The following is a 23,959-nucleotide window of genomic DNA, read 5'->3' as shown; positions in this document are numbered from 1 at the left end:
CTCCACTGTGTTTGGCCACCGCTTGCCACAGCCAGCCAGCAAGAAATACTGGCCCTTCAAGCAGTTCCTTGTGCGGGTGGCTTCTCTCACCCAGGCAGTTTGCTTCTGCCCTTGCCAGGCTCCTGGGCGATTGTACTGTCTACTGTCTACTGTCTACTGTCTGCTGCTCCCACTGCTTGCGGTCTCTCGTAGACAGTCCGCAGGCCTTGGCAGACCTGTTCCTCCTCCTCCTCTGAGCTCTCTTCTCCCCTGGGAGTTCCTGGACTCACTTTCTCCTTGTGTGGGTCCTGCTGGTAGGTGGGGGGAGGGTAAGAGGATGCCAGGGCCTTAGGGGTCACCTGGTCACTCTCCCTGATTTTGGAGGAGAGGTGGCTTTCCTGGGCTTGCACAGCGTCAGTGACAGAACCAGAGCCGGGGTCCACGTCTCCTGGCTCCTGCAGCACACAGTGTACGCTCTTGTGCGTGTGGTCGGGGAAGGGGGTGACCACATGGCTCTGTGGGCCTCTGGAGGATGGACTACAGCAGTCACAGGAAATTTCTGTGTTTTTTTTTTTAAAAATATCTTTATTGATTTTAGAGAGGAAGGGAGAGACAGAAACATCAATGAAGAGCCCTAGCCAGCTTGGCTCAGTGGATAGAGCGTCGGCCTGCAGACTGAAGGGTCCCAGGTTCAATTCTGGTCAAGGGCACATGCCTGGGTTGCGGATACAGGCTCCATCCCCAGTAGGGGGCATGCAGGAGGCAGCCAATCAATGATCCTCTCTCATCATTGATGTTTCTCTCTCTCTCTCCCTCTCCCTTCCTCCCTGGAATAAATAAAAATATATTAAAAAACAACAAACATCAATGAAGAGAATCATTGACTGGCTGCCTCCTGCACGCCCCCTACTGGGGATGGAGCCTGCAACCTGGGCATATGCTCTTGCCTGGAATTGAACCCAGGGCCCTTGAGTCCACAGGCCGACGCTCTATCCACTGAGCCAAACCGTGTAGGGCCATAGGAAATTTCTTAGAGAAGGTGCATTTGAGCTGGGTCTCAGAGGATGAATGAGTTGATGGAGGGTGGGAGGGGGCTTTTCGGGGAGGGCCTTGAACACTCATGAGGGTTAAGGAACAGATGGGCTGGGGGCAGTTCCCTGAGCGTCAGCAGGACCTTCCAAAATCCCTCCCAGGCCGGTTTAACCGTGGGCCAACCCCAAACCCTCCCTGGGCCTGTGTCTTCATCCACAACAAGAGGAAATCCACACGACTTTGTAGGTGCTATTCATGATCATAGTATTAATTATAATGGATGTTTATTGGGTGCTTATAAGTAAGTGCCAGGTGCTGGGCCAAGTGAACCCTTGACATATATTATCTTATGTAATCCTCGCAGCAAACCCACGCCCGACTCGAGCAAGGTCTCTGAGTAAATGCTTTACAGCATGTCACGGCCATTCAGCACAATCCCAGGCACATACTAACCCCTCAGTAAGTTGTGTAACAATGACAACAAATCATGACGACAGAATTTGGTTGACGACTGCGGCGCTGTTTTCTTGCCTCTTCCTCTCCAGCGCGGTCTGCTGAGCCCCTTCCTGGAAGCAACTTTCTGGGGAACGTCCTCCTCCAGGAAGCCTTCCTAGATCAGCATGGCACTCGAGGCCTTTCACGGCCTTTCTACCCTGCATCTCTCTTCTATTTGTATGGTTCTCGGGGATCCAGAATGTTGGCCTGTGTCCCTGTCCCTCAGTCTGAGTGGTCCCACAAGTTCCTCAGGGCAAGGGATGGAGGCAGAGTGGGCAGATGCAAGGGGAGGGGGGGGCAATGTGAGCACAGCAGGCCCCTCCCCTGAGACCCCCAGAAGTCTCTGCACAGGAAGTCTACCCAGGGTCATGTGGGGACTCCAAACAGATCCTCCAGGAGGGTGGCTGGACCCCAGCCACGTGTCCAGGGCAGCAGCACAAATAGGACTCCTGTCTCAGAGCTTTTCTTTCCATTTTTATTTTAAAGGAAAAAAAAAAAAAAAAAAACCAGTGCAAAAACCCATTTTCCAGTGTCAGCCATGCCCATCCCCCACCCCAGGTCACCCCCTGGTTCAGGCCTGACTCTTCCTCCCACTCGGCACCCCCTCCCCTCTCATGCAACCCTCAGGGGCTGAGGCTCCACTTCCCTGGAGTGCCAGATCCCAGGGGGCCTTGGGGGGGAGGACAGAACTGGGGCTGCCCTGATCTCCTGCCTGCCCCCCTCGTCTCCAGCCATGGCACCAGGTACCCACCTTGGCTCTCATTAACCCTTTTCTGACCACACAACTAGCCTGGGGCGGGGGGCACCGATCTGGGGGAACTGTGTCCACACCCCTCTGCCCCGGGGCCGGCTCGGGGCTCTCCTCACTGAGGTTAGGGGCTCTCTCCCCCCTCTGTGGTGGGGGAGAGCAGCAAACCCCCAGGTTTAAATACCTTAATGAAAGCAGGGATGGGGGAGGAAGGGGCTTTAGATCTAATAAATTATTAGCGTTTTTTTAGTGTCCATGAGGGGTGGACGGGTGGGGCAGGGCGTGGCCTCCAGGGCCCTCCCTCCCCTTACTGGTGGATCTCATTCTCTATGAGGCTGTCCTCGCAAGACTGGAAGTCTGTGTCCGTGAGGCCATCGGGTGGCATCAGCAGCTCCTCATCCTGGGACGAGGTGGACGGGGGCTCGTCCCCCGAGCTTCCAGGACCCCCATCCCCATCCCCGTCCGCCTCTGAGTCCTGCAGCACCTGAGCGATGTATTTCTGAAGGGGAAAGGAGTGAGGCGTGAGGGTGGACAGCTGCCCCTTGTGGGGAGGGGTGACGGACGGGGAGTCGCGGGGCCTGCAGGGGACGGGGCGGGACCCTGTGCCCAGGGGAGGCGGGCGGCCCCCAGCGAAGCAGGTCTCTCCTGCCCCTATCCCCTTACTGGAGGGTAGGGGGTCAGCCAGCGCTGGGCTTTCTCCGAGGCCCCTCCCCACCCTGGCCATGGAGTGGAGCACTTACCGCAGATTTGGGGACAGCGGCAACAGTGGGGGGACGGCCATTGCTTCTGGAGTCCGCGGTATCTGTCTCTGTGTGCTCAATCTTGAGGGCCCGGGATGAGTCAGGGATTGGGGGGGTGTCCTTCCCCTCAGCCACCATCACGACCCCTCACCCTTTCGGCACCCGCTGCCCCTGCCCTCAGCTCCCAACCACCCCCCTGCACGCCCTGGAGCTTCTGCCCTCAGCCGCCCCCGGACCCCCTCGCCCCACACCTTGTAGTTGTGGGCACTGAGGTATTTGAAGTGTCCGAAGCAGACGTGGCAGAGACAGATGACAATGGTGATGACCAGGACCACGAATGTGAACATGGACGTGGGGGCTAGGAACCCTGTTATGGGGGGGGGGCAAAGAACGAGCTGCTACCTCCCCTCTGGGCCCCTCCCAGGGGCTCCCACTCCGTTTTGCTACCTTCTGAATGCAGCCCCACACTCCCATGTGCTGCTGCCTCTCCCTGGCCTGTCTGTGCCCCCTCCCCCACCACGGACCTTCCTGGGGCCTGCTCTGCCTGGACGCCGGAGGGAGCCCCTCGGCCCCACCCCAGCCCCAGGGGAGGGCCCTCACCCGTGCGCATGGTGGAGAAGAAGAGCAGCCAGAAGAGGCAGAGGATGGGCGCAGCCACCACCTGGTTCACAGCCCCCGAGTGGATCTTCTTGTCCAGCTTGGCCGGCAGGTAGGCATAGTAGAGGTTGTACCTGTCTACCAGGTGCTTCAGCAGCATGTACATGAGCCCTGGGGGAAGCCACACGGGCCCTGACCTCGAACCAGTGCTGCCAGACTTCTGTGCGTCCGGCACAGGTTGTCCCGGTCCTTCCGCGGCCCCTGAGAGGCCAGCCTCCCTTCTCCTGCCTCGGCCCCACACAGGCGCGTGCCCCCGGCCCCAGCAGGCCCAGCCCAGCTTCCTCGGCTGCCCTCCCTCGTTCTGCGGCCCCTCACTAGCCACTCTACTGTGAGAAACCCGCTCGTTTGGGTCAACAAGCATCCTGTTAAAATCCACACTGTTTTTTCCTGCTGCTGTTCCTAACAGACGAGTATACATTAGGAGGCACGTTCTATCTTCCTGGAGGCTGAGGGGATGGGAGCTTGGGGATGAGGATGAGGAGGTTAGTTTGGGAGTTTGGAGCCTTCAATAACCAGGGAGGGTGGTTAATGGGTTAGGATGTTTTCGGGGGGAAGTAGAGGCCACTTGTGAGGGCAACAGTTGAAGAGAAACTTTGCTAAATTTCAGAAGAGGGACTGGCCTAAGTCACACAGCTCAGCCAGGCGCCGGAGGGATCCAGCCCCACCCTGGACGCAGGCCTGGCTGTGTACAAGAGTGCCCATGGCCCGTGTAGCCGTGTGTGACGCCTCAGCGGGTATGTGACGTGTGTCCCAGTAGATCCCGTTGAGTGGAAGCCTTGGTGTGGGCGAGGATGGTCATGTTGGGGTGACCGTGCCCAGGGGTCCAGCCTGAGCTGAGATGGCTTTTCCCCTCCTCCCCCCAGGCCGGGTCCCAGACTGAGCCAGGAACCGGGTGGGAGGCCGGAGGGGCCGGTCTCCCAGCCAGGGCCCTGTCCACTCGGGGCGGCCTCCCTTACTAGAGTGGAGGGCGTGAGGTCCGGGTCCCCCCGAGCAGGGCCCAGGTCCCGGCGCGGCGGTGCCTACCGAAGGGCACGATGATGGGGCAGGTGATACTGTAGGTCATGACCACCGTGAAGACGCACATCATCCAGGCGTAGGCTGCGCCAAACTGGAACTCGTAGGCCTGATGCTGGGGGGGAGATGGGCAGGAGGTGGCTCAGGGCGGGGAGGGAGAGCCTGGAGGGGCACAGGGCAGGTGGGAGGGGAGGGGGCCAGGAAAGGCAATGGGGGAAAGGAACCCATTTCCAGGGCAGGGCAGGGCAAAGCAGATGAAGAGAGGAGCTGTGGCCAAGAAGGAGGTCAGGGTGGAGAGCGACAGGGCATGGGCAGGGGCCTTCAAGGGAGCAGGGACTGGCAGGGGGTGCACTTGGGAATGGATGCTCAGAGTCCTGTGGGGTTAGGACCAGGGGCCCTAGGGGTAGGGACCTGGATCTCCCCCAGCTCCCACCACAGAGCACTAGACCCTCAGAACTGGCCAGGGCCTTCAGGGTTATCTGTGTCGACTCATCACTGTACCTACGGGAAAACTGAGGCCCAGACGGGAGGGGGACAGCCCAGCACCCAGAAGCCCCACACCCTAGCACTGCCGCTGTTTCTGGTCGGGCCCACCAGGGGCGCTGTGCAGGCCGCTGCGCCGGGCGGCCGTACCCGCTTCACGTTGCGCCTCTCGGCAGCCGAGCGCGCCAGGCAGAGCCGGATCATGTACATGAGCAGGCCTGGGATGCGCAGCAGGTCCATGGCGTTGCCGATAAAGGCGGAGGCAATGACGTAGTTCACGAAGAAAGCGCCGTTGTCGGGCAGGAACACGCACCTACGGGCACCGGGTGCTCCAGCACTGTACCCTGGGGGGCCTGGGGGCCTCCTGCCCACTGCACCAGCACCATAACCCCCCCCACCCCCCCACCCCAGCTGCCTTGTGGGCACCAGGTGTCCCAGCTCAGCCCTCAAGCGCCTGGGTGGCCCAGTCCCCCCAGTGTGAGCCCCATAGGCAGACGCCAGGGTGTCAGCGACACTTCGGACACCCTCCATGTGCGTGGACACCACGGAGCGTGTGTGCCCAGAGGCGCCCTGAGAACTTGTGCCCCATAAAGCCCCATGGAGAGAGTGCTTGAGACCCCTAAGGCCACCAGTACTCAGGGTATGACTCCCGAGACCTCCATAGACAACCCCTGAGACCCCCCCCCCAAAGATCCCTGAGAGTGTGCCCCGGAACACCCAGAAGGCTCCCCTCTGTAGGCCTTAACTGAACCCAAAGTTACCCCCGAGGATGAGCCTCAGTCACCCCTAGAACACAAGCTCAGAAATCCTCCCTTTGCCATTTAGGCTCCCTGCCCCCGGGGTCCCAGAGCTGGCAGGGAAGGGATGGTGCCAGCATCCTCACCGTTCAGAGGGAAGAGACCAGGACGCTCATGACACCCCAAGTGTGAGCCCAAGATTCCCACAGGTGGCCCAGAGCAAGACCTCGAGAGCTGCACCCACAGTACAGCCACGGCACACACCCCTAAGACACCCTCCCAGGGACTCCCCGAGCAGGTGCCCAGGAAGAACGCCACAGTCACACCTCTGGACAGGAGCCTGAAGCGAGAGAGGTGTTCCCAGAACTTGTGCCCCATAAGTACCCCAAAGTGTGAGCCCGAGTCCCCCACAGATACTCAAAAGTGTGGGCTCCAGAGACCCTCAAGGAGACCTCTAGGGACCCCCAAGATCCCACCACGCATACCTCTCCAAACCTCCCAAGGGACACTCTAGACTCCCAGAGTTCACCCCAGAATACAAACCCAAAGCCCTCAACCCCCCCCGCCCCCCCGCTACCGTGTGGCCTTAAATACACCTTGAGGGTGACCTTGGAGTGAGCCCCAACACAACCCCAGGGACAACTCCCAGGCATCGCCTGAGACACGTGAGGGTCCTCTGGGATGATCCCGGCAGCCTGTGATGTCAGCCCCCCTTCCTCCCAGCCGCGGGGGTAGGGAGCGTTCCTGTACCCTCCCAGGAGAAGGAGGGGTCTCCCAGGCATTCCCATCCTCCTTCCAGTCTTCTTCCCTGGGGGCCCCGGTCACTCACTCAAACCGAATAGCTGCCTCAGCCAAGAATTTCTTGTCAAAGAGCCAGCGGAAGAAGAGGTCCAGGCTGGAGAGGAGGAGAGGTGTGGTGGGGGGCTGGAGTAGGGATGGGGAGTCCCAGCCAGGAGCCTCTGAGGATGCCCCTAGACACGGGGTCCCTCGCTTGGGAGGGGAGGTGGGAGCCTGAACTGCTCCCTCTCCCCATCCTGCGACCCCCCTGCCCCCCACAGCTCCCGTCCCTTCCTGCGGACCCACCTGCTCAGTCCCAGCGAGGGCAGGAGCAGCACCATGAAGATGAGGAAGGTGTAGCACTTGTGCATGGTGGTCCTGTTCTCCCCGGAGCTGAGGCCGGGGGCAGAGGGGCCGAGGTCAGGCGGGCCAGTCCCCATGCTGCTCCCCCAGCCAACACAGTGTCCCAGGAGGGACCTTCCCACGGTGAGGATGCTGGCACCATCCCTTCCCTGCCAGCTCTGGGACCCCGGGGGCAGGGAGCCTAAATGGCAAAGGGCTGTCCAGTGGCACGGGTGTGCCTCTAGGGGTCAGTATATGGAGGGGTCTCACCGTGTCCAGTGGGCTTCGAAGAAGGCAGAGTAGTAGACGATGGTGGGGAGCAGGGCGGAGAAGCACCACAGCAGCAGGGTGGGGAAGAACTGGGTGATGATGGGGTTCTGCAGTGGTACATGGGGGGGATGAGTCAGGTGAGGGAAGTCTAGTGGGTCCGCCTTGCTTTGCTTACCTGCCCCTCCCCCACTGAGCCCTGGGCCCCACATCAGAAGTCCAGAACACCTGGAGGCCAAGGGTTGAGGGTTGGGGCCAGGGCCATATGCACAACCCCAGGGTGAATATATTAGTATTTGCTGAGTTCGTACTACGTGCCAAGCACTGATCATGTACTTTACATGTATTCCTCGTAACACTATTACTCCGTTTTACAGATGAGCAAACTGAGGCAAAACCCCCACACGGTTCAATAGCTAATCCAGCTAGTAAGCGGTGGGGTGGGGATTTGAACCCAGGTAGCCTGGGCCTTATCTACTGTGCTCTTATCGCTCAGAGATTTCCAAACTATCCTCCTTTGAATGATGTGGCAGGAGGGGTGAGGGGAGACCAGGTGGAGTGTCCCCCACTCTATTGTCATCTGAGGAGCCTTGATTTTCCATATTGGGTTTCATGTAAGATTCTTTCTGATAAAAGCTCCAAGTCGGGAAGCCAACGACCTAGTCTGAACCTTCTATTATACTGTTGGGGAGAACGAGGGATGAGGGGTAGGACGTATCCAAGGTCACATGGTCAGTTAGGATGGGCCTGGGCTCCCTTTCTTCCCCGGGTGTCTCTCTGTGTGTGCACATGCAAGGTGGGCTCCCCTGGGGGGAGGTGGCGAGGAACCCAAGGGAAGCACACAGTGGGATTTGCAGCCCACGGTCACGGGGGAACTTCTTGGTAGCTGGGGCTGGGCAGGAGGCATTCTGGTTCCCGCCCCTTCCCAGGAGGGATTCAGAGCCCGATTTCTGTGTCTTGAGACACACAGTGGAGGGGTGGGGTACGTGGCCTCACATTGAGGTACTCCACGGGCTTGGTGACGTTGAACTTGTCCATGGTGGTGATGATGATGGCCGGGGTGGTGAGGAAGAAGAGGAGGATGAAGAGGATGACATTGATGACCAGGCAGCGCAGCCACCAGATGAAGCCGCGGATGGAGAGGTGCTCCCTGGGAAGGAAGGGGAGGCAGTCACTCCAGGGACCAGATGCCTGGTTGGTCCCCAGGGACACCTAGCTCTCCCTCCCCTCCCCTCTGCCCACTGGAGCCCACCCAGGTCCCATGAAGCCTGCCCTCTGCTCACCAATAGATGTTCTGGGGGTCAGGGGCGTAGGTCACGGTCCAGTTGGAGATGTGCAAGGACTCGCTGCAGGACGAGGAGCGTGGCTCCCCGCGGCAGGTGCAGCCCTGGCATTTACACACGTTGAAATCCTTCAGGATACTGTGGGGATGGACACCAGTTACCGGGGCACCAGCCGGTGGGGACCCCACTGCCGACAGCTGATGAGCCCAGGGACCTGGGAGTCCCTGCTGATCACTGGGGGCCTAGGCTGGGGGAGGGCAGGCTGGGAGGAGGCTCACATGGCGGTGATGGTCTCATTGTGGAAGGTGACGAAGGCCATGCCAAGAGGCTTCTCGTTCACCTTCTCCCTCTCCCGCTGGTAGTCCTCCTTCAGCTTCTGCTCCAGCTTCGTGTAGTACTCGATGGCCTCCACCTGCCAGGGAGGGTGAGGCAGATCTGGGCAGAGAGCCCACAGCACCAGCCGGCACTGACCTACAGCTTCCTACAGGCCAGGCGCTGCTTGGAGCTCTGTCCGTCTCTCACAATCCTATGAGGTAGGTACACTTAGCCCCATCTTACAGATGAGGAAACTGAGGCACAGCAGTCAAGAAACTTGCCTAGAAGCCACTGAGCCAGTAAATACAGCACAACACTGTCCTCTCGGCTCACCTCTTCTGATTCAGGGCTTGAAAATTTGGTCACTGTAGGGACAGGGGACAACCCAACCGTGGGGATGGAGCTGCAAGGACTGGAGGAACAGGCGGAGGGCCGCTGAGAGAGGGGCTGTGCCCTGCCCTGGCCTGGCTCCAGCCCGGCCTGGCCTCCTCTGGGAGTCTGTTTACCTTTGGGCATTAAGTGCAGGGCCCGCTGATGTGTGTGTTCCCAGCGTTGTGGGACATGTATTACAGGGAGCATCCATCTCTGCTGTGACCTGTCCCCCCAGGACCTTCCGACTCCTCCCCATGCCACCTGCAGCTTTGGGGCCCTGCGGTGTGAGCCCAGGCCAGGCACGCCCCTTGGCCAGCCCACCTCATACCTGCTCACAGCCTCGCACCACACAGCAGCAGAGGTGGCCACAAGGCTTGGGGTTGATCATGGTGGGGACGTTATCTTTGCTCTGGAGGTTTGTGAAGTACAGCTTTCCCCGCTCAGCCTTCTTCCTGTGGAACCCAGGTGCCCAGTCACAGCCTGCCTGGCTGGGGCAGGGGCTGGGGAATAGGGCTGGGGCAGGGCTGGGGCTGGGAGGACGGGTAGGGGCTGGGGCAGGGGCTGGGGAATAGGGCTGGGGCAGGGGCTAGGGAATAGGGCTGGGGCAGGGCTGGGGCTGGGAGGATGGGTAGGGGCTGGGGCAGGGGGTGGGGAATAGGGCTGGGGCAGGGCTGGGGCTGGGAGGACGGGTAGGGGGCCCAGCTCAGGGATCATCTAGTCCACTCCCCAAGGACGGGGCTATCTTGCTCTTGGGTTTGTTTAGGATGCATGGTTCAAACATGTCCCCATCCCAGGGTCTGCCTACCCATCCCTTGAAGGCCAGAAATTCTCCCTATAGTCTGGCCCCCATTCCTGACACTGTAGTGAAAGAAGGGTCTGTCCTCAGAGGGGTGGGGACGAGGAGCCCCTTCCTTTTGCAACCAGCTCTGACCTGTAGGCCTGGCTGTCTCCAGAGCTGACCTGATGAGCACTCCAGGGGCTGAATTAACATCAAATGCCCTGGGAAGCACCTGGCAGGGGAGCCAGGCTCCTCTGTGGATCCGACACCCTCCCCCATGGGCAGCAGGCCCGCGGGGGTCCCTCCCCACTCCAGTCCCGGGCCCATTACCTCTCTGCGTCGAGGAACATGAGGCGAGCCACGTTGTAACACGGGCGGGCTTCCAGGACCGTGCAGTTGGGGTAGGCCTCCCTGAAATAGAGTCCACCATCATCTTCAGCGGGGACCCTGCCCACACGCCCCAACTTGCATGCAAGACCCCATCACCTTCAAGACACACATCCCCAGTTCAAGCAACCTCTTTCCTACTCTACACAAATGAGAGTTCTCTGAGAATACAACTTTGAAATGCCTCCTCATGTGGATCTGAGTCGGGGGAGTGTGCACAGACGTGTGCGGACTGTGTGAGCGCGTGTGGGCCGCCACGACTGTGGTCTGACTCTTGTCCAAGGCTGTGAACTTTACATCGAGAGACTATTTCTCCTCATGGGTTGTTCCCTTTACCCTGTCCCCAGAACGTCTGGGTCCAGTTCAACATTTAGCCTTGACCATGGACTGACCCCAACCAACCCCCAGCCCAGGCGACAGAATGATCTCGGCCCCAAGCCCAACCAGAGATTGATCCTGAATCCTGACCTAAGATTGACCTCTAACCCTGGACAGAGACGGATCCTTTGCTCTGACCCTAACTGGTCCGTAACCTAGACCCAAGAATGACCCTCTAACCCTGACCCTAGATTGACCCCAACCTTGACTTGAGACTGACCACAGACTGTTCTTGGCTCTCAGTACCTGGTACCTGGCAGGGCCCAAGGGGTACCTGCTGACTGGTCTTAATCCCTAATCTGGACTGAGCCCCATGAAACATTGTTATGAAGGACCAGTAAGTGTTACAGATGCATGAGACACGGTTCTGAAGCAACCAGATGGACCACACACACACACGAGAGCCTGGAAACTGAAATCTGGGGTGGGGTTCTTGAAAAGCACTTCCCGGACCCTTCCCCTGACAATGTTGTTTTCAAACCATTTTAGGGTTCCTCTTTGGAAGGGCCTCACCCCTGTGGCAGGGCGAGCCCTCGTTCTCACCAGACTAATCTCTAATCCCTTAATCCCCGCCACACAGGCTCCCTGATTTTGCACACAGGATATTCCCTAACTCTGCTGGGCCAGTCCTCCAATCCAGACAGACCCCAGGCCTGGACGACAAGCCCTGCCCGATACTGTCCACTGGCCCAGGGGCTCCACGAGGACAGGCAGCCTGTGTATCACCACATACCCATGCCTGAGCCAATAGCTCACACACAGTAGGTGCCCGATGAACATGTGCTGAAGCCTGGATCAATGAAATGGCTACGCCATAATATTCACCCCATGTATCCCCAAACTCCAATTAGGACCACCCCTGCTTATAGGCTAACCACCCATTTTAATCAAAGGCTATTTCCTAAACAGAACCACAGCCCGACCCTTAACACAGACGACTTGGATCACGAGCTCCCCACAGACAGCCACCATGTCTGGATCTTTGTCTTCCTGGTATAATGCACACAGTAGGTGCACAACAAATGTGTGTGGAATGAGTGGATGCTTGGCTGTGGGGCTCACTCCCTCACTGCATGCAGGTCTCTGCTCAAATGTTTCCCTGTCAGAGTCCCCCCACTCATCCCATCCGAACACCCTTCCTGACTCCTTTCCTCTGCCCCTCTTCCAGCTTTGGTTTTCTTCTTCTTTTTTAAATATATTTTTATTGATTTCAGAAAGGAAGGGAGAGAGAGAGAGAGAGAGACATCAATGATGAGAGGGAATCATCAATCCGCTGCCTCCCGCACTGGGGATGGAGCCCACAACCCGGGCATGTGCCCTGACTGGGAAATGAACCGTGACCTCCTGATTCATAGGTTGACGCTCAACCACTGAGCCACGCCAGCCAGGCTGTTTCCTTCTTAGCACCTACCCCTACTTGACACAGTGTCTATTACCAGTTCATTTGCTTACTGTCCTCCTCAGCCCCCTAGAATGTAAGCAGGTGAAGGTGGGGACTTTTTCTTTTCTGTTTATTGTTATTTCCCCAGTTCCTACCTCAGCAAAGCCACAGGGCAGCTCAAGAGATACTTGTTATTAAAGGACTCATCAGTGCAAGCCGACAGCTGATTCTAACTGGACGGTAATATTAAGATGTCACCTAATTCTGAGCATACGCTGTCCTTAATCCTGACCCAGACTGCCCCCTACTGCTGATCACGGCTTGAACGCCAGATAGGACCCAAACTGTTCTCTCATACTGACCAAGTTTGATTTAATGTTGACTGCTGTGAGGGCGGGCCTGTTTCTCATTTACTGATGCCTGGGGTATAGGAGGTGACTAATAGATGCCTATTGAATGAATGAGTGTTTATCTACCCATGCTGATCACAACACAGTCATTTTCCCATAACACAGAGGGAGGAACCTGACCCTGACCAGACTCACTCTCAGCACTGTCCTGACCTGGAACAGCGCCTGACCTCTGATCCCAGCCAACTGACAGTGAGTCCAGACCTCACCACATCCCGATCCTGACACAGATAGCCCTGATTCAGACCATCAACGCCCCTTATCAACTCCTAATTCTGACCACAGACTGACCCCAGGCCACTCTGTGATCAGGCCCTGGACTGGCTCCTAAAGCTGACCTCCATACTGCGAACCCCCGAGAGTTCGACGATCCTTTTTGCACACGTATAGTCCCGAGGCCCACCACACTGACTCATGCCTGAGCACCTGAGGAAGTTTGCTGAGTGGCCAGATGAATGATGCTAGGATCCCTGATCCTGCACACAGACTGTCTGGCACCTGGGGCTCCTGGAGGTGTACATGCCCCTCCCGGCTGAGACAGCCTTCCAGAGCTGGGAAGAGCCCCAGAGAGCACACGGCCAGGCGCCCCTGGGCTCCACGATGAAGCTCTCCCCGCCAGGCTACACACAAACTCCAGACTTTATGAAAAAGCTACACATCATGGACCCTCGGGCAACAACCCACCATCCAGCTCATGTTGGAAAACGGCGGGGGATGGAGGGGTCGGGGGTGGTTGTGTGGCACAGACTGGACTCATTCTCAAGTATTTCAAGTATTTCTCTTGTGTTCCTAGAGGTGCCGATCACCCAGCCCAAGTGTTAGGCCTCCCTAGAGCCAGAGAATTCTTTAGTCCAACCTCCACCCTCATGCGGCCTAGGCCGCGGAGGGAGAGGAGTGGGAGGCGCGTGAGGAGGGTCTTGGGAGTTGAAAGGCAAAGAAGGGTCTGCAGGGTGGCGGGGGAGTGTGGCTACTCACTCAAAATGCTTCTTGATCTTTTCTGACTCTGCATATTTGGAGATTCCATTGATGAAGAGAGTCCGCTTCACCTGGCGTGAGAGGCAGGTGAGAGGGATCGAAGATGCAGGGAGGGGTGGGGAATTGGAGAGCAGAGAGGAGCAGACAGAGGTGGAGAGGCCTTGGTGAATTTCTAGTAGAAATCAGGCAGTGAGCCTAATGAAAGAGCCATCTGGCCCCTGCCCTGCGAGGGCTTGCGGCGAGGAGATGGGGTGCCAGTCTCAGATCCTCAGGCCGTGAAGACCCAGAGCAATGGCTGGCACAGAGTGTGGGCATTTGCTACTAGTTTAGGGCCGTGGTCGGCAAACCGCGGCTCTCGAGCCACATGCGGCTCTTTGGCCCCTTCAGTGTGGCTCTTCCACAAAATACCACGTGTGGGCACGCACGTACAGTGTGATTGAAACTTCGTGGCCCATGCGCAGAAGTCAGTATTTTGTGGAAGAGCCACACTGAAGGGGCCAAAGAGCCGCATGTGGCTCGTGAGCCGCGGTTTGCCGACCATGGGTTTAGGGAATCAGTGGAGAAGGGGAGGGGATTTCACAACCATGGCATTTCCTGAGCGCCAGGCACAGCACAGGGTGCTGTCCATGCATCGCCTCACCTCACTTTCCCACCACCCTCAGGAGAGGCACTGCTGTTACTTCAGTCGTCGGAAGAGGAAACCAAGGAGGTAACAACTAACTTACAGGGTGGGGGCTCCTGAGCTGCTGGACCAGGAGTCCAACCAAGCTGGCCTGACTCTGGGGCTGATGTACCTCAAGCTGAGGCAAGAGAGGCCTGGGGGGGGAGGGAAGAGGCGGGCACGGGTGGTCCCGGCGCTGCCCCACTCACCAGGTCATCCTCCTTGTAGCGCATCTTGGACGTGTGTCTGCGCATGCTGTAGACGGTGAGCAGCAGGTACAGGAAGGCGAAGGAGGTGTGCAGCCAGAGCAGGTGGTTCCTGGCAGAGCAGAGGGCACAGAAGCCACAGGGGCTCGAAACCCACTCAGACAGCCCCGACCTCTGGGTGGTAATCAAACCCCGGTACAGGGCCCCTCCACGGCCACGTCTTCTGGAACGGATACCCCACAGAGCGGGCCCACACCCCACATCCTCTAGACTCCGACACGGTCCCACTCCAACGGAAATGTCCCAGAGGTCACCTCTTCGTGCCCTCCCCCCTGGCTATGCTGCCCTCCCCCTGCCCCCAGGTGGCCTCGCCGGCCTGGCCTGAGGTTGCATCCTCCTCTCTGTACCTGGTCCTTCTTGGCCACCCACAGCCGGTTCTACCTCTTCTGCTTCCACCCCCAGCCTCCGGGCCCCACAGCCTCAGCCTCAGCCACGGTCCCCCCACACTCCCTCTCCTTCCCTCCTTGTCAGGGCTCAGCTCTGACCTGGACCCTGGCCTCACGGGCCTGCTTCCCAAACTCACCCTGATTTCAAGTTGGCAATGGTGGTTCTCCCGAAGCTGTAGGCATTGTTCTCTGGGGGGTGGGGAGAGGGAGAGGACGGCGGGGGTCAGGGCCTGTGGCCTCCGGCCCCTCCTCTCCGCCCCACCCATCCTGGCCCTCACGGACCCAGCAGGTCCCCTGAGAAGTTGACAGGCAGCACGATGCCCACGGAGAGGACGCCCACGACGACCAGCAGCCCGATGATGTGCCTCTGGAAGGACAGGTAGTGCACGGCGTCGCCCCCGCACTTGTCCCGGATCTCATCATCCCTGAGGTGCAGCGGACAGAGGCGGCAGGTGAGGACCAGGCCACAGGGAGAGGGACCTGCCTGCCCTTGCCCACCCCACCCCATCTCACCCCCACCCCCGGCCCCTGCCAATCTGGCAGCAGTGTGGGGCTGAAATGGGGCCTGAGTCTCCTATTTGCTGGGAAGGGAGGGAGAAGGAGCGGGAAGGGAAAGGGGAAAAGAAGGATGAAGGGAGAGGGGAGGAAAAGGAAGAACAGAGAGAAGGAGAGGAATAACTGAGGGAACAGGAAGGAAGTTCGGAAGGAAGAGGGGAAGGAGAGAGGAGTAAAAGAAGAAGAAAGACTGCACAGAGAAATGAGGGATGGAGAGAAAGGGAAAGGAACAGAGGAAGACGGGAAAAGGGGGGTTGAGGCAAAAGGAGAACCGGTGACAGGAAGAAGCAGCCGCAGGAGGCTGGAGAGGGGTTCGGGAAGCAGGCCCCTTATGGGTGCTGGTGCACGCAGTACGCGGCACACGTGGGGGGCCTGGGGGCTTCGGGTGGTGGCGGTGCTGACCTGTGCGGCTTCCTGCCTCTCTCAGCGCTCACTGCCTGCCTGCCGCACTCGCGATCTGCCTTCTGCTGGACACTGGCTCCTGCCTGCTGCTGGTGGGCTGCTCCCAGCCTGCCTGCTGCTCCCACCCACAGGGGCAGGGAGAGCGGTGGGCGGAGTGGGCCTCCCAGGCGGGGGGCACAGGAGACCATGGGTGGTCATGAGGCTAGCTCAGGGCTCCGCAGAAGCCAAGGCCCCAGGGCCAGGCTCCTGGAGGAGGGAGGAGGGTGCTGGGCTGGCTAGGAGCGCTAAGGCCCTCAACGCTGCTGGCCTCTGGATTTTGTGGGGAGATGACAAGTTCTGAAGTTTTTCTGTTTCTTTCTTTAGAGCCTGAAGACCATTCACTTACTTTATCCTGAAGATGGCTGTCAGCCAGGAACAGAAACCCTGGGGGGGACAGAGGGCCATCAGCGGCTGCCCCGGCCCCCACCGCCCTAAACCTCCCCCGCACTCAAGTCCCGCTCACCCTGGAGCAACTTCCACAACCTCCCGCCCCCACCGACCCCCAAGAAACTGGCTCACCCCAGGGAGGGGGAGAGGGAAGGGCCAGCCTTCAAGGAAGAATGGGACCAAGGGCAAAGAAAGGGACCATGCCCAGAGCTACGATCCCCGCAAACACCCCACAGGGCGGCAGACTGGAGCAGGCCTGCAGCTGTGTGGCCAGGGTAGGGATGGGTGGGATTCGGGGATCGAGGAAGAGCAGTGGGGACCTCCAGACCTGTAGCTAAGAAGGAGAGTTGGCAGCATGGCTGCCACAAGCAGCGGGCTGGGCCACACTGCCTGGGATCCTGCCCCTTGTCTGCCAGCACACCTCAGCGGTCGCTGAGCCCCATCTCCCATCCACAAGTCCCCAGACCCACCTTCCGGCAGAGCCCGCACTCAGAGCCGGGGGGTGCGGGGGAGGGCTGGGCAGGGAGAACCCTTCCCCACCTTCCTGCCAGGGAAAGGTCCAGGCTTCACACAGGCCGGGGAGAGAGCTACCCTCTGGCCAAGATGCAGGACTGTGCTACCTGTTGCCAATGTCACCGAGTCTGGGGACCATCTGGGCGCCTCTGGCGGGCAGGTGACACCTTCGCTTAGCCACTTACCAGCAGGCGTCCAATTCAGGAAGCGGGCAGGCTTCTTCTGCTACAGCTATCTCAGCGGCTGCAGCCCAGGGGCCGCAGCCTAAGCGGAACTGACCAGGGCCACCCTAGGGCCTGAAGATTAGGGTCTGACCAGGACACTCACCCTGGCAGAACGATAGGGCCAGGCAGGGAATGCCAGGGTGTTGGGTCTGATGTGAAAGGGGGTCTGGGGACGGCTGTGAATCCCCAAGGACAAGCCGTATCTTCAGGGGCCCCTGCCACTCGGCTCCAATCCGCCAGCCCGTCAACTGACCCCACCCAGCCAGCCAGCCAGGGGCTGCCTGCCTGCCTGCACCCTCTGAGCAGCACAGTGAGTTCTGTATGTCTTATAAGCGGCATGGAAAGCTCATTATTACTTCTAAGACCACGTCTAAGGAAAAAGGGGTCCTTAGAATTAAGCAAGAGGCAGGCACTGAACGCTACAGTGGAACAAGTCTGAAATCACGAATTAAGCTGGTGCCAGCGTGGAGGCTGGCATGGAGGACAGCGCCAGGAGTTCTGGTCTGGGTGGTTATCCTGTGGCTCCCATAGCACCACAGGTCGGACTGGTCACCGGAAGCTAGAGGCTGCGGAGCCCCCCTGCCCCGGAGGACCAGGGTGGCTAAGAAGTCCGGGGAGGGCACTCACGTTGTCTCTTTGGTCAAAGTCGACGGAGCTGGAGACAGACGTGAGACGCTCATACCGGTCATGACTGTCCCCGTGCATAGCTGAGGCCACACTGGGGGGTGAGGAGACGAGAAATGAGAGAGCCTGGTGAGTCTGAGCCCCTGGCGAGCAGGGGTGAAGCGGGTGGGCTCCCCCTCCAGAGCTCCAGGCATTAGACAAGGCACAGAAAGCGCAGTGGCTGAGCAGGAAGAAATGACTACCCTCTCCCTGCCTCCCGTCAGTCTACCTCTTCCCTTCAGCGGGGTCTGGGGAAGCAGACACAGGCCCCAGGGGGAAGGGAGGAGGGTGTCTTCATCATCGCCCCCTGGAGGTTGAAGTGAGCGTGTGAACCGGCCCTGCAGTTCCGGAGCTGACAGGGCACAGGGCAATGGGGAGGCGAAGGAAAGGATGGACTAGGAGAGCCCCAGAGGGTGGGGATAAGGGGGTTGCGGGGGGGGGGGGATGCCTCCCAGGTGGGTCCTGATCCACCCTCTTCCCTGTCCCCAGCAGCTGCCGAAATTCCAACACCAGTCCTACAGACAGAGACCGAGACGTGACACAAAGGGCCAGACTGGGGGCTCCTGGGGCAGCTCCCCTCTCAGGCCTCCAGGAGAAGTGAGCAGAGAACCCTGGAATATGAAGAACCAGCTGTTAGGGAAGCCACAGGTGACACCCAATCTTGTCTCTGCCATCCACAGGGTGAGCGTACTGGGAATTTCCGGGAGGACGGCCCCTCCACTCCAGCCAACCAGGGCCACGAAGGCTGGGTGCACGGGGAGGGGCTTCTCCCAGGCAGAGAGCCAGGGAGAGAGATGGGGGGTAAGGCAGAGACAAGTTGGGGAGCCCCCTGCTCTGCAAAGCACACCGCCTGCGTTAATCCGAAAATGAGCCTGCAGAAGAGACAACTGCGAGGAGAAACCCGCAACTTGGCAGAAGAGGAGAGAAGCATGAGAGAAGGAAAGAGAAAGCTGGTTTAGTGGATGAGGGGGCTGGTGCCCCACATACTATTCCTGTTCCACTCGGTCCCTCTCCTGCCGCCGGAGCCTGGGGGCAGAGAACAGACAATGTTAGGGAGGGGGGTGGGGGAGGGAGGAGGGTCCCTGGAAATGGCAAGGGACAAAGGCCCAACTGGGGGCCCTCATGCCCCCCTTGCCTGCTCTGGGACGGGTCCCTCTTTGTCCCCCCAACAAGGGGGGATGGCAGAGGGCTGGCCCTTTTCCAGAGGCGTGTGGAACAAGCTGTGTGCACGTGTGTGGGGGAGAGGAGCTCCAAAGCTTTACCTGTCTGCATCTGTCACCAAGGCCAGCCGCCCATAGTCCCAGGCTACCTTCCGGAGGATGGAGAACAAGAACAGCAGTGCCTGAGGGAAGAGGAGGGGTTGGCGGGTGGAGAGGCCACTCACGCGCTGGACTAGCCAGAAGAGCAGGGGCAGAGGGACCAGCCTCTTGTCTTCGAAGTGGGTGGCCCTGGCCTGGGTGAATGGTCAGAGGCTAGGCTTGGGCTGTGTGATGGGGATCCCTCCTGCAGCTAAGGCTGGGGAGTCAGGGTCAGGTGGGAGAGTGGTTAGAGCTCCAGGCATTAGCCAGCTCTGTACAGAGCGTGGGTGCCAAGGATGTGGGTGGCATGCGAGCACTCACGAGGAAGCACATGAAGTCGAGAGCCAGCACGGTGGGGACGCCCCAAAGGGCAGGCCTGCAGGACGGTGCTGCGGATGCGGGCGCTGTAGCAGTAGTCCTTGCCGTTGCTGTTGTTGAGGGCCGTGGTGCCCAGTGTGGCCAGCAGGAAGGGCAGCATGGCTGCTACTGCCGCATGGTCCTCCTGGGCAGAGGGCAGTGTGGTCAGCAGGGGCTTGGCCTCGTCCCTCTCAGAGCTCTGGCAAGGTGGGTGAGGGGAGGGGGAAGCGAGGGCAGGTCACCGGGCTCCCTGGGTGGGTGGAAGCTCTGGCCTCCAGAGATAAGGGCCTGGGAAGGGGAGGGTTGAGTCACATACATTTACCTTCACCGGCTCTCAGGCTGTGACGCCACCCGGGTCTGGGGAACTTGGCCCAGATCTGGACTGGGGAGACTGGTTTTTCTAAGCTAGAAGTCGTCTGCGGGCCTCTAAAGCCTATCACCCACCACCTCCACACACACTTGCAAATACTCTCCAAACACAGTGCCTGTGTCTCCTTCTTTCCCTGCGTGAGGCAGGGGGCGGGGCTGAGGCTGAGAGAAGATGGGGAGGGGTCCTAGGCCTGAGGATCCAAAGCTAAAAGGAGGGGTCTCTAGGCCAAGGGAGGGTGGGCCAGGAGCCAGCGACCGCACCCTTTTCTTCTCTTTCTACCCGTTAGAAAAATGGCACGTTTTCGTTTGCTTAGAATTTTCAAGTGTTAATCACCTTCCCAATATAACTGACTTCAAAAATAAGATATTCATCTTCAGAACTGCCCCCTCTGTCCCCAAAGTAGGGGGTCTGAGAATAGGGCCAGAGTGGGAAGTCGATTAAAAAGCAGGACTCCTGGATTTGCGTTGCTTACTCCCATTCCTTTCCCCTGCCCAGGCAGCAGCTACACCCTTCTCCACTAGACTGCCTCACCTCTCTCCCATTATTTCTGCACCGGAGTCACCTGAATGGTGTGGAGACTACAACTCCCAGAGTGCCCTGTTCCAAAGGCAGGAGCAGGGCAGGCTGGGAATGCCGTGCCTCCAGCGAGCTTTTCCATTGGCAAAGGAAGGGCGAGTGGGCGGGGGCCTCTGAGCCTGCCCAAAGCCCTGGCTGCCGGGTGCTGCCATCCAGTCTGGTTCCCTGCTACTGCAGGGCTGCCCAGCCCTGGATGGTCGGACGGTCCAGGCGGAGGGTGGGGAGAAGAGAAGGGACAGGCAGCCCAGATGCCTGGGTTCTGGAAGTGCCTGGGGACGGCCACACAGGGCTCTGGGGAGGCGCCCAGGGAGAAGTGTGGCTGTGGCATCACTGCCCCACCCCGTTTTACTGGAGGGCCCCTGGGGCCCTTACTGGAGGGCCCCTGGGGCCCCCTCCTGCTGACAACACTGCCGCTCTGCTTTGTGGGGGTGGGGAGGGGTGGTGTCTCCAGGGAAGAAAGGAAAGCAGACAAAGAGAACAACAAACCCAGAATTGGTGACTGCAACGCCGGGGTCGGGGTCGTGTCCCCACAGCCCCATGGGGTGACTCAGAGTTTTTCCTGCCCACCAATTCCTGCACACAACCTACTCCCCCCCCTCCCCCCCCCGCCCCCCACACACACACACTTAAACCACAGGGCAAGAGGCACGAACTCTTAGATGGAGGGAGAAGCTGGGCTGTTTATGTGTTCCACTTGGTCCCCGGGAGTCTGAAGCCTGGTAGGAAGGCTAAGGGAGTAACTGCCCCGTGTGATCCGCCTCCTCTTCCTTTCCAGCCTAAGTTGCTTTACCCCCCCCCCCCACACACACACACACACATTTAGTAATTATAGCAGGTGTCATTTAGAGTACCCATGGTTTCAAGAATACATACATGATTTCATTTAATCCTCGACAATCCTGAGTTAGAGGACACTGGCATTTTAAGATGAAGACATGGGGGCTCAAAAAGGTTAAGTAACTCCTGAAGTCACACTACTAACAAAACGATGGGCCTGGGATGCAAACCTAGCTCAACTTCTTTCTAAAGCTAGACCACTCTTCAGGGCACCACGACGCTCCTCTGGTGTGCCTAGCATAGGGCTCTGCAGACCACGGAAACGCGGTATATGCTCATTCAATGTCCTCTGGCGAGAGAACACGGGAGCACCGTGGGTGTGCACCTAGGTTTGTAAATGCATGCTGATGTATTTATGTGTGTGGGGTGGGGTGGGGTGGGGGAAGCTAGGTGTCTGCATGGCAGCCCACAGAGATGGAGTGAGTGTTGGGCTCTGAGTGGGGGTATGTATGTGGGGTTGTCTGGGAGCCTGGATGTGTAAACACAGGGTGCCCAGAACTCTGGGGTACCAGGGGAGGTTAAAGGTAGGTATAGGTCACTTGGGTCTCTGGCAGTTGAGGGGCATGTACATTAGTCCCCCCTGAACCCCCAACTCCAATGCAATCCAGAAATTAAGATAGCCCATTCCCACTCCTTGTGTTTCTCTCCTCAACTCCAAGGCTCCACCGGGTCAGAAGGTAATGGGTACAAACCCCTGGAGCACCCCCCGACACGCATCTTCTCCAGTTGGGAAGATGTGGAATATTCTGGGAGCTTCTATATTAAGGGAACCAGGTAGGGTGCATGAGGAGGGTCCAGGTAGATGCTTAGTAACTGAAATCACCATGTGCATCCGGGGACTCCCTTTTTACAGTCACAAAGCACTCTGCCTCCCCAAATTGCACTGATCTTCCCACCAATGCATGAGGAAAGCAGGGCAGGCTCGATCAGAGCACTATCCCCATTTTCAGGGACCCAGGGAGGAGAAGCCCCTCAAAGGAGGTCACAGGGCAGGTAGGATGGAGCCAGGGCTGGTGGCTCTGTTTGCTGACAGGGTTACTCCACGCTCTTAATTGTGGGGGTGGGTTTGCTGGGCTGTTTCACCCGGGGCAGCTGTTTCTTCACTGAGAGCAGCAGAGAGGGAAGAGAATGAGGCAGAATTTTTTTGGGGGGGAGGGGGTAGGTAGTAGGGGAGCAGGAGAGTTCCTCCACTCCATGGGGTTGCCAGAGCCAGCCATATCCCGGAATTTCTCTAGTCTGATGCAGGCTTTTAGCTGGAAGTGTGTAGAGAGTGATGGAAGATTTTATTTATGGCTAACTGAAGGCTGTTATTTTACCATTAAGAAGAGTGTGCACGGCAGGGGTGGGTGAGTTATAAGTTACAAGTCTTTTCTTACAGAGTTACTTGGGAAGATTTAATTTAGGGCTTAGAATCCTAGGAAGATAGTGTGATCTAATGGGAGGAGATGAAGACGGAGGCTACTCTGTTACTATGTAACCTGGGCCTCAGTCTTCTAATCTGTAACAGAATAGCCTCTCTCTGTACCTACCAACTTCAGAGGGATGGGCAAAATGTATCCACAAATGAGCAGGAAAAGAATGCATTGATCAAGTACTTCTTTAACTCTTATTCTGTGCCAGGCACTGTTCTAAGCACTTTACAAATATTAGCTCATTTACTCCACCTCACAACTCTGGGAGGACAGTGAGGTACCGAGAGGGTACATAACTTGCTCAATGTCACACAGCCCGTCTGTGGTAGATCCGGATATGGACCCAGGCAACCCAGTTGAAGTCTATGCTCTTAACCACTGCACTTTGCTGCCAACAGAGGAGCCACTTCTACCAGGGAGCTGGGGGCTGCCAGCTATCACTCTGGAAAACACCACACCCTATTTTCTACCTGTTTGCCTTCCCTCTTGCTTGTAGCTCCAAACCCCACCCCACTCAGGCCTTGGGTTTGTGATTTTAGGTTCTGGGGCAGGTGTAGGAAACAAGGCACAGAGCCTGGTGGGTAAAAGCACAGGCTCGAGGATGAGACAGATCGGGCTTGACCTGGGCAAATTACCATCCTGGGCCTCAGTTCCTTCATGAGTAAAATGGGGCAATAATGCAGTCGTGTGGTTGTTTTGAGGATTAAACAAGATGACTTACGTAAAGCTCTTAATACAGGTCAAGGTACATAATTGGTTCTAAAAAAATTACCTTCTGTTATTAATAAAGTGTGGGGAAAAAACTGTTCAAAATAAAAAGAAAAACAAAACATATAATTTAGTATGATAGAGCCCCTCAGGATGGGCTTCTTGTTTCCACCTAAGGGCTTATACCACATTCGGGACTCTGCCACTGAGAGGCAGGGAATGTTCCCAAACTCTTCAATTGTACCCACTCCCTGGGTAGCAGGAGGTGGGAGTACAGGAGGGTGATGCTATGCTAGAATGGGTCAGAAGTTCAGAGAAGAGAACCCATTATTGATCAACTACCAGGCAGGGTGCCAGACTCTACCTGTGTTGTCTACTTTGATCCCCACGATAAATCTTGAAAGGAAGTGATAGCAAACACACTTTTTAATTGAAACTGAAGTTCAGACAGGTGAGGGAACTTGTCAAGGTCACACAGCTCAAGAGTGGCAGAGCCGGAATTTGAACTGAAGTCTCCAAGACTGTTATAATTGGAGGGAACTTGTGGGATGCCTAAACGGGGGTTCTTAGCGACCCTCCACCTGCCTTGTGCCTTGCAACATCGCCTCCCTTCCCTCACTGATGAAATAGTGAACATTCCGTGGAATGTCACTCTGGCTGCTACAAATACCAAGTGATGCCCGGGGTGGTCGACACGCTGTCCCAACACCAGAATCCATCAGCTCTGACTCCCTCCAAAGCTTATGTGAAGACAA

General features: G+C 58.1%; 1 protein-coding gene across 1 annotated transcript in view; it reads right to left on the bottom strand.

Annotated features, from left to right (window-relative positions):
* Positions 1 to 1,960: 1,960 nt before the first annotated feature.
* TMEM63B (transmembrane protein 63B) overlaps positions 1,961 to 23,959 on the bottom strand; it is a 24,158-nt gene continuing 2,159 nt past the window's right edge. Inside the window, 24 exon segments of the mRNA XM_006098570.3 lie at positions 1,961 to 2,753; positions 2,995 to 3,075; positions 3,246 to 3,361; positions 3,595 to 3,762; positions 4,675 to 4,780; positions 5,299 to 5,461; positions 6,715 to 6,780; positions 6,969 to 7,055; positions 7,275 to 7,381; positions 8,268 to 8,421; positions 8,555 to 8,692; positions 8,833 to 8,966; positions 9,570 to 9,693; positions 10,350 to 10,430; positions 13,551 to 13,621; positions 14,421 to 14,529; positions 15,001 to 15,052; positions 15,146 to 15,288; positions 16,206 to 16,243; positions 17,611 to 17,701; positions 18,634 to 18,672; positions 18,909 to 18,988; positions 19,266 to 19,308; positions 19,310 to 19,446. Coding sequence (XP_006098632.1) covers positions 2,562 to 2,753; positions 2,995 to 3,075; positions 3,246 to 3,361; positions 3,595 to 3,762; positions 4,675 to 4,780; positions 5,299 to 5,461; positions 6,715 to 6,780; positions 6,969 to 7,055; positions 7,275 to 7,381; positions 8,268 to 8,421; positions 8,555 to 8,692; positions 8,833 to 8,966; positions 9,570 to 9,693; positions 10,350 to 10,430; positions 13,551 to 13,621; positions 14,421 to 14,529; positions 15,001 to 15,052; positions 15,146 to 15,288; positions 16,206 to 16,243; positions 17,611 to 17,701; positions 18,634 to 18,672; positions 18,909 to 18,988; positions 19,266 to 19,308; positions 19,310 to 19,422 — 2,496 coding nt within the window. The 5' untranslated portion in view covers positions 19,423 to 19,446 and the 3' untranslated portion in view covers positions 1,961 to 2,561.

This window comes from Myotis lucifugus, unplaced genomic scaffold (genome assembly GCF_000147115.1).
Source record: "Myotis lucifugus unplaced genomic scaffold, Myoluc2.0 scaffold_241, whole genome shotgun sequence".
Taxonomy (NCBI): Eukaryota; Metazoa; Chordata; class Mammalia; order Chiroptera; family Vespertilionidae; genus Myotis; species Myotis lucifugus.
The sequence above is the reverse complement of the archived record's forward strand: the minus strand, read 5'-3'. Positions and strand labels throughout refer to the sequence as shown.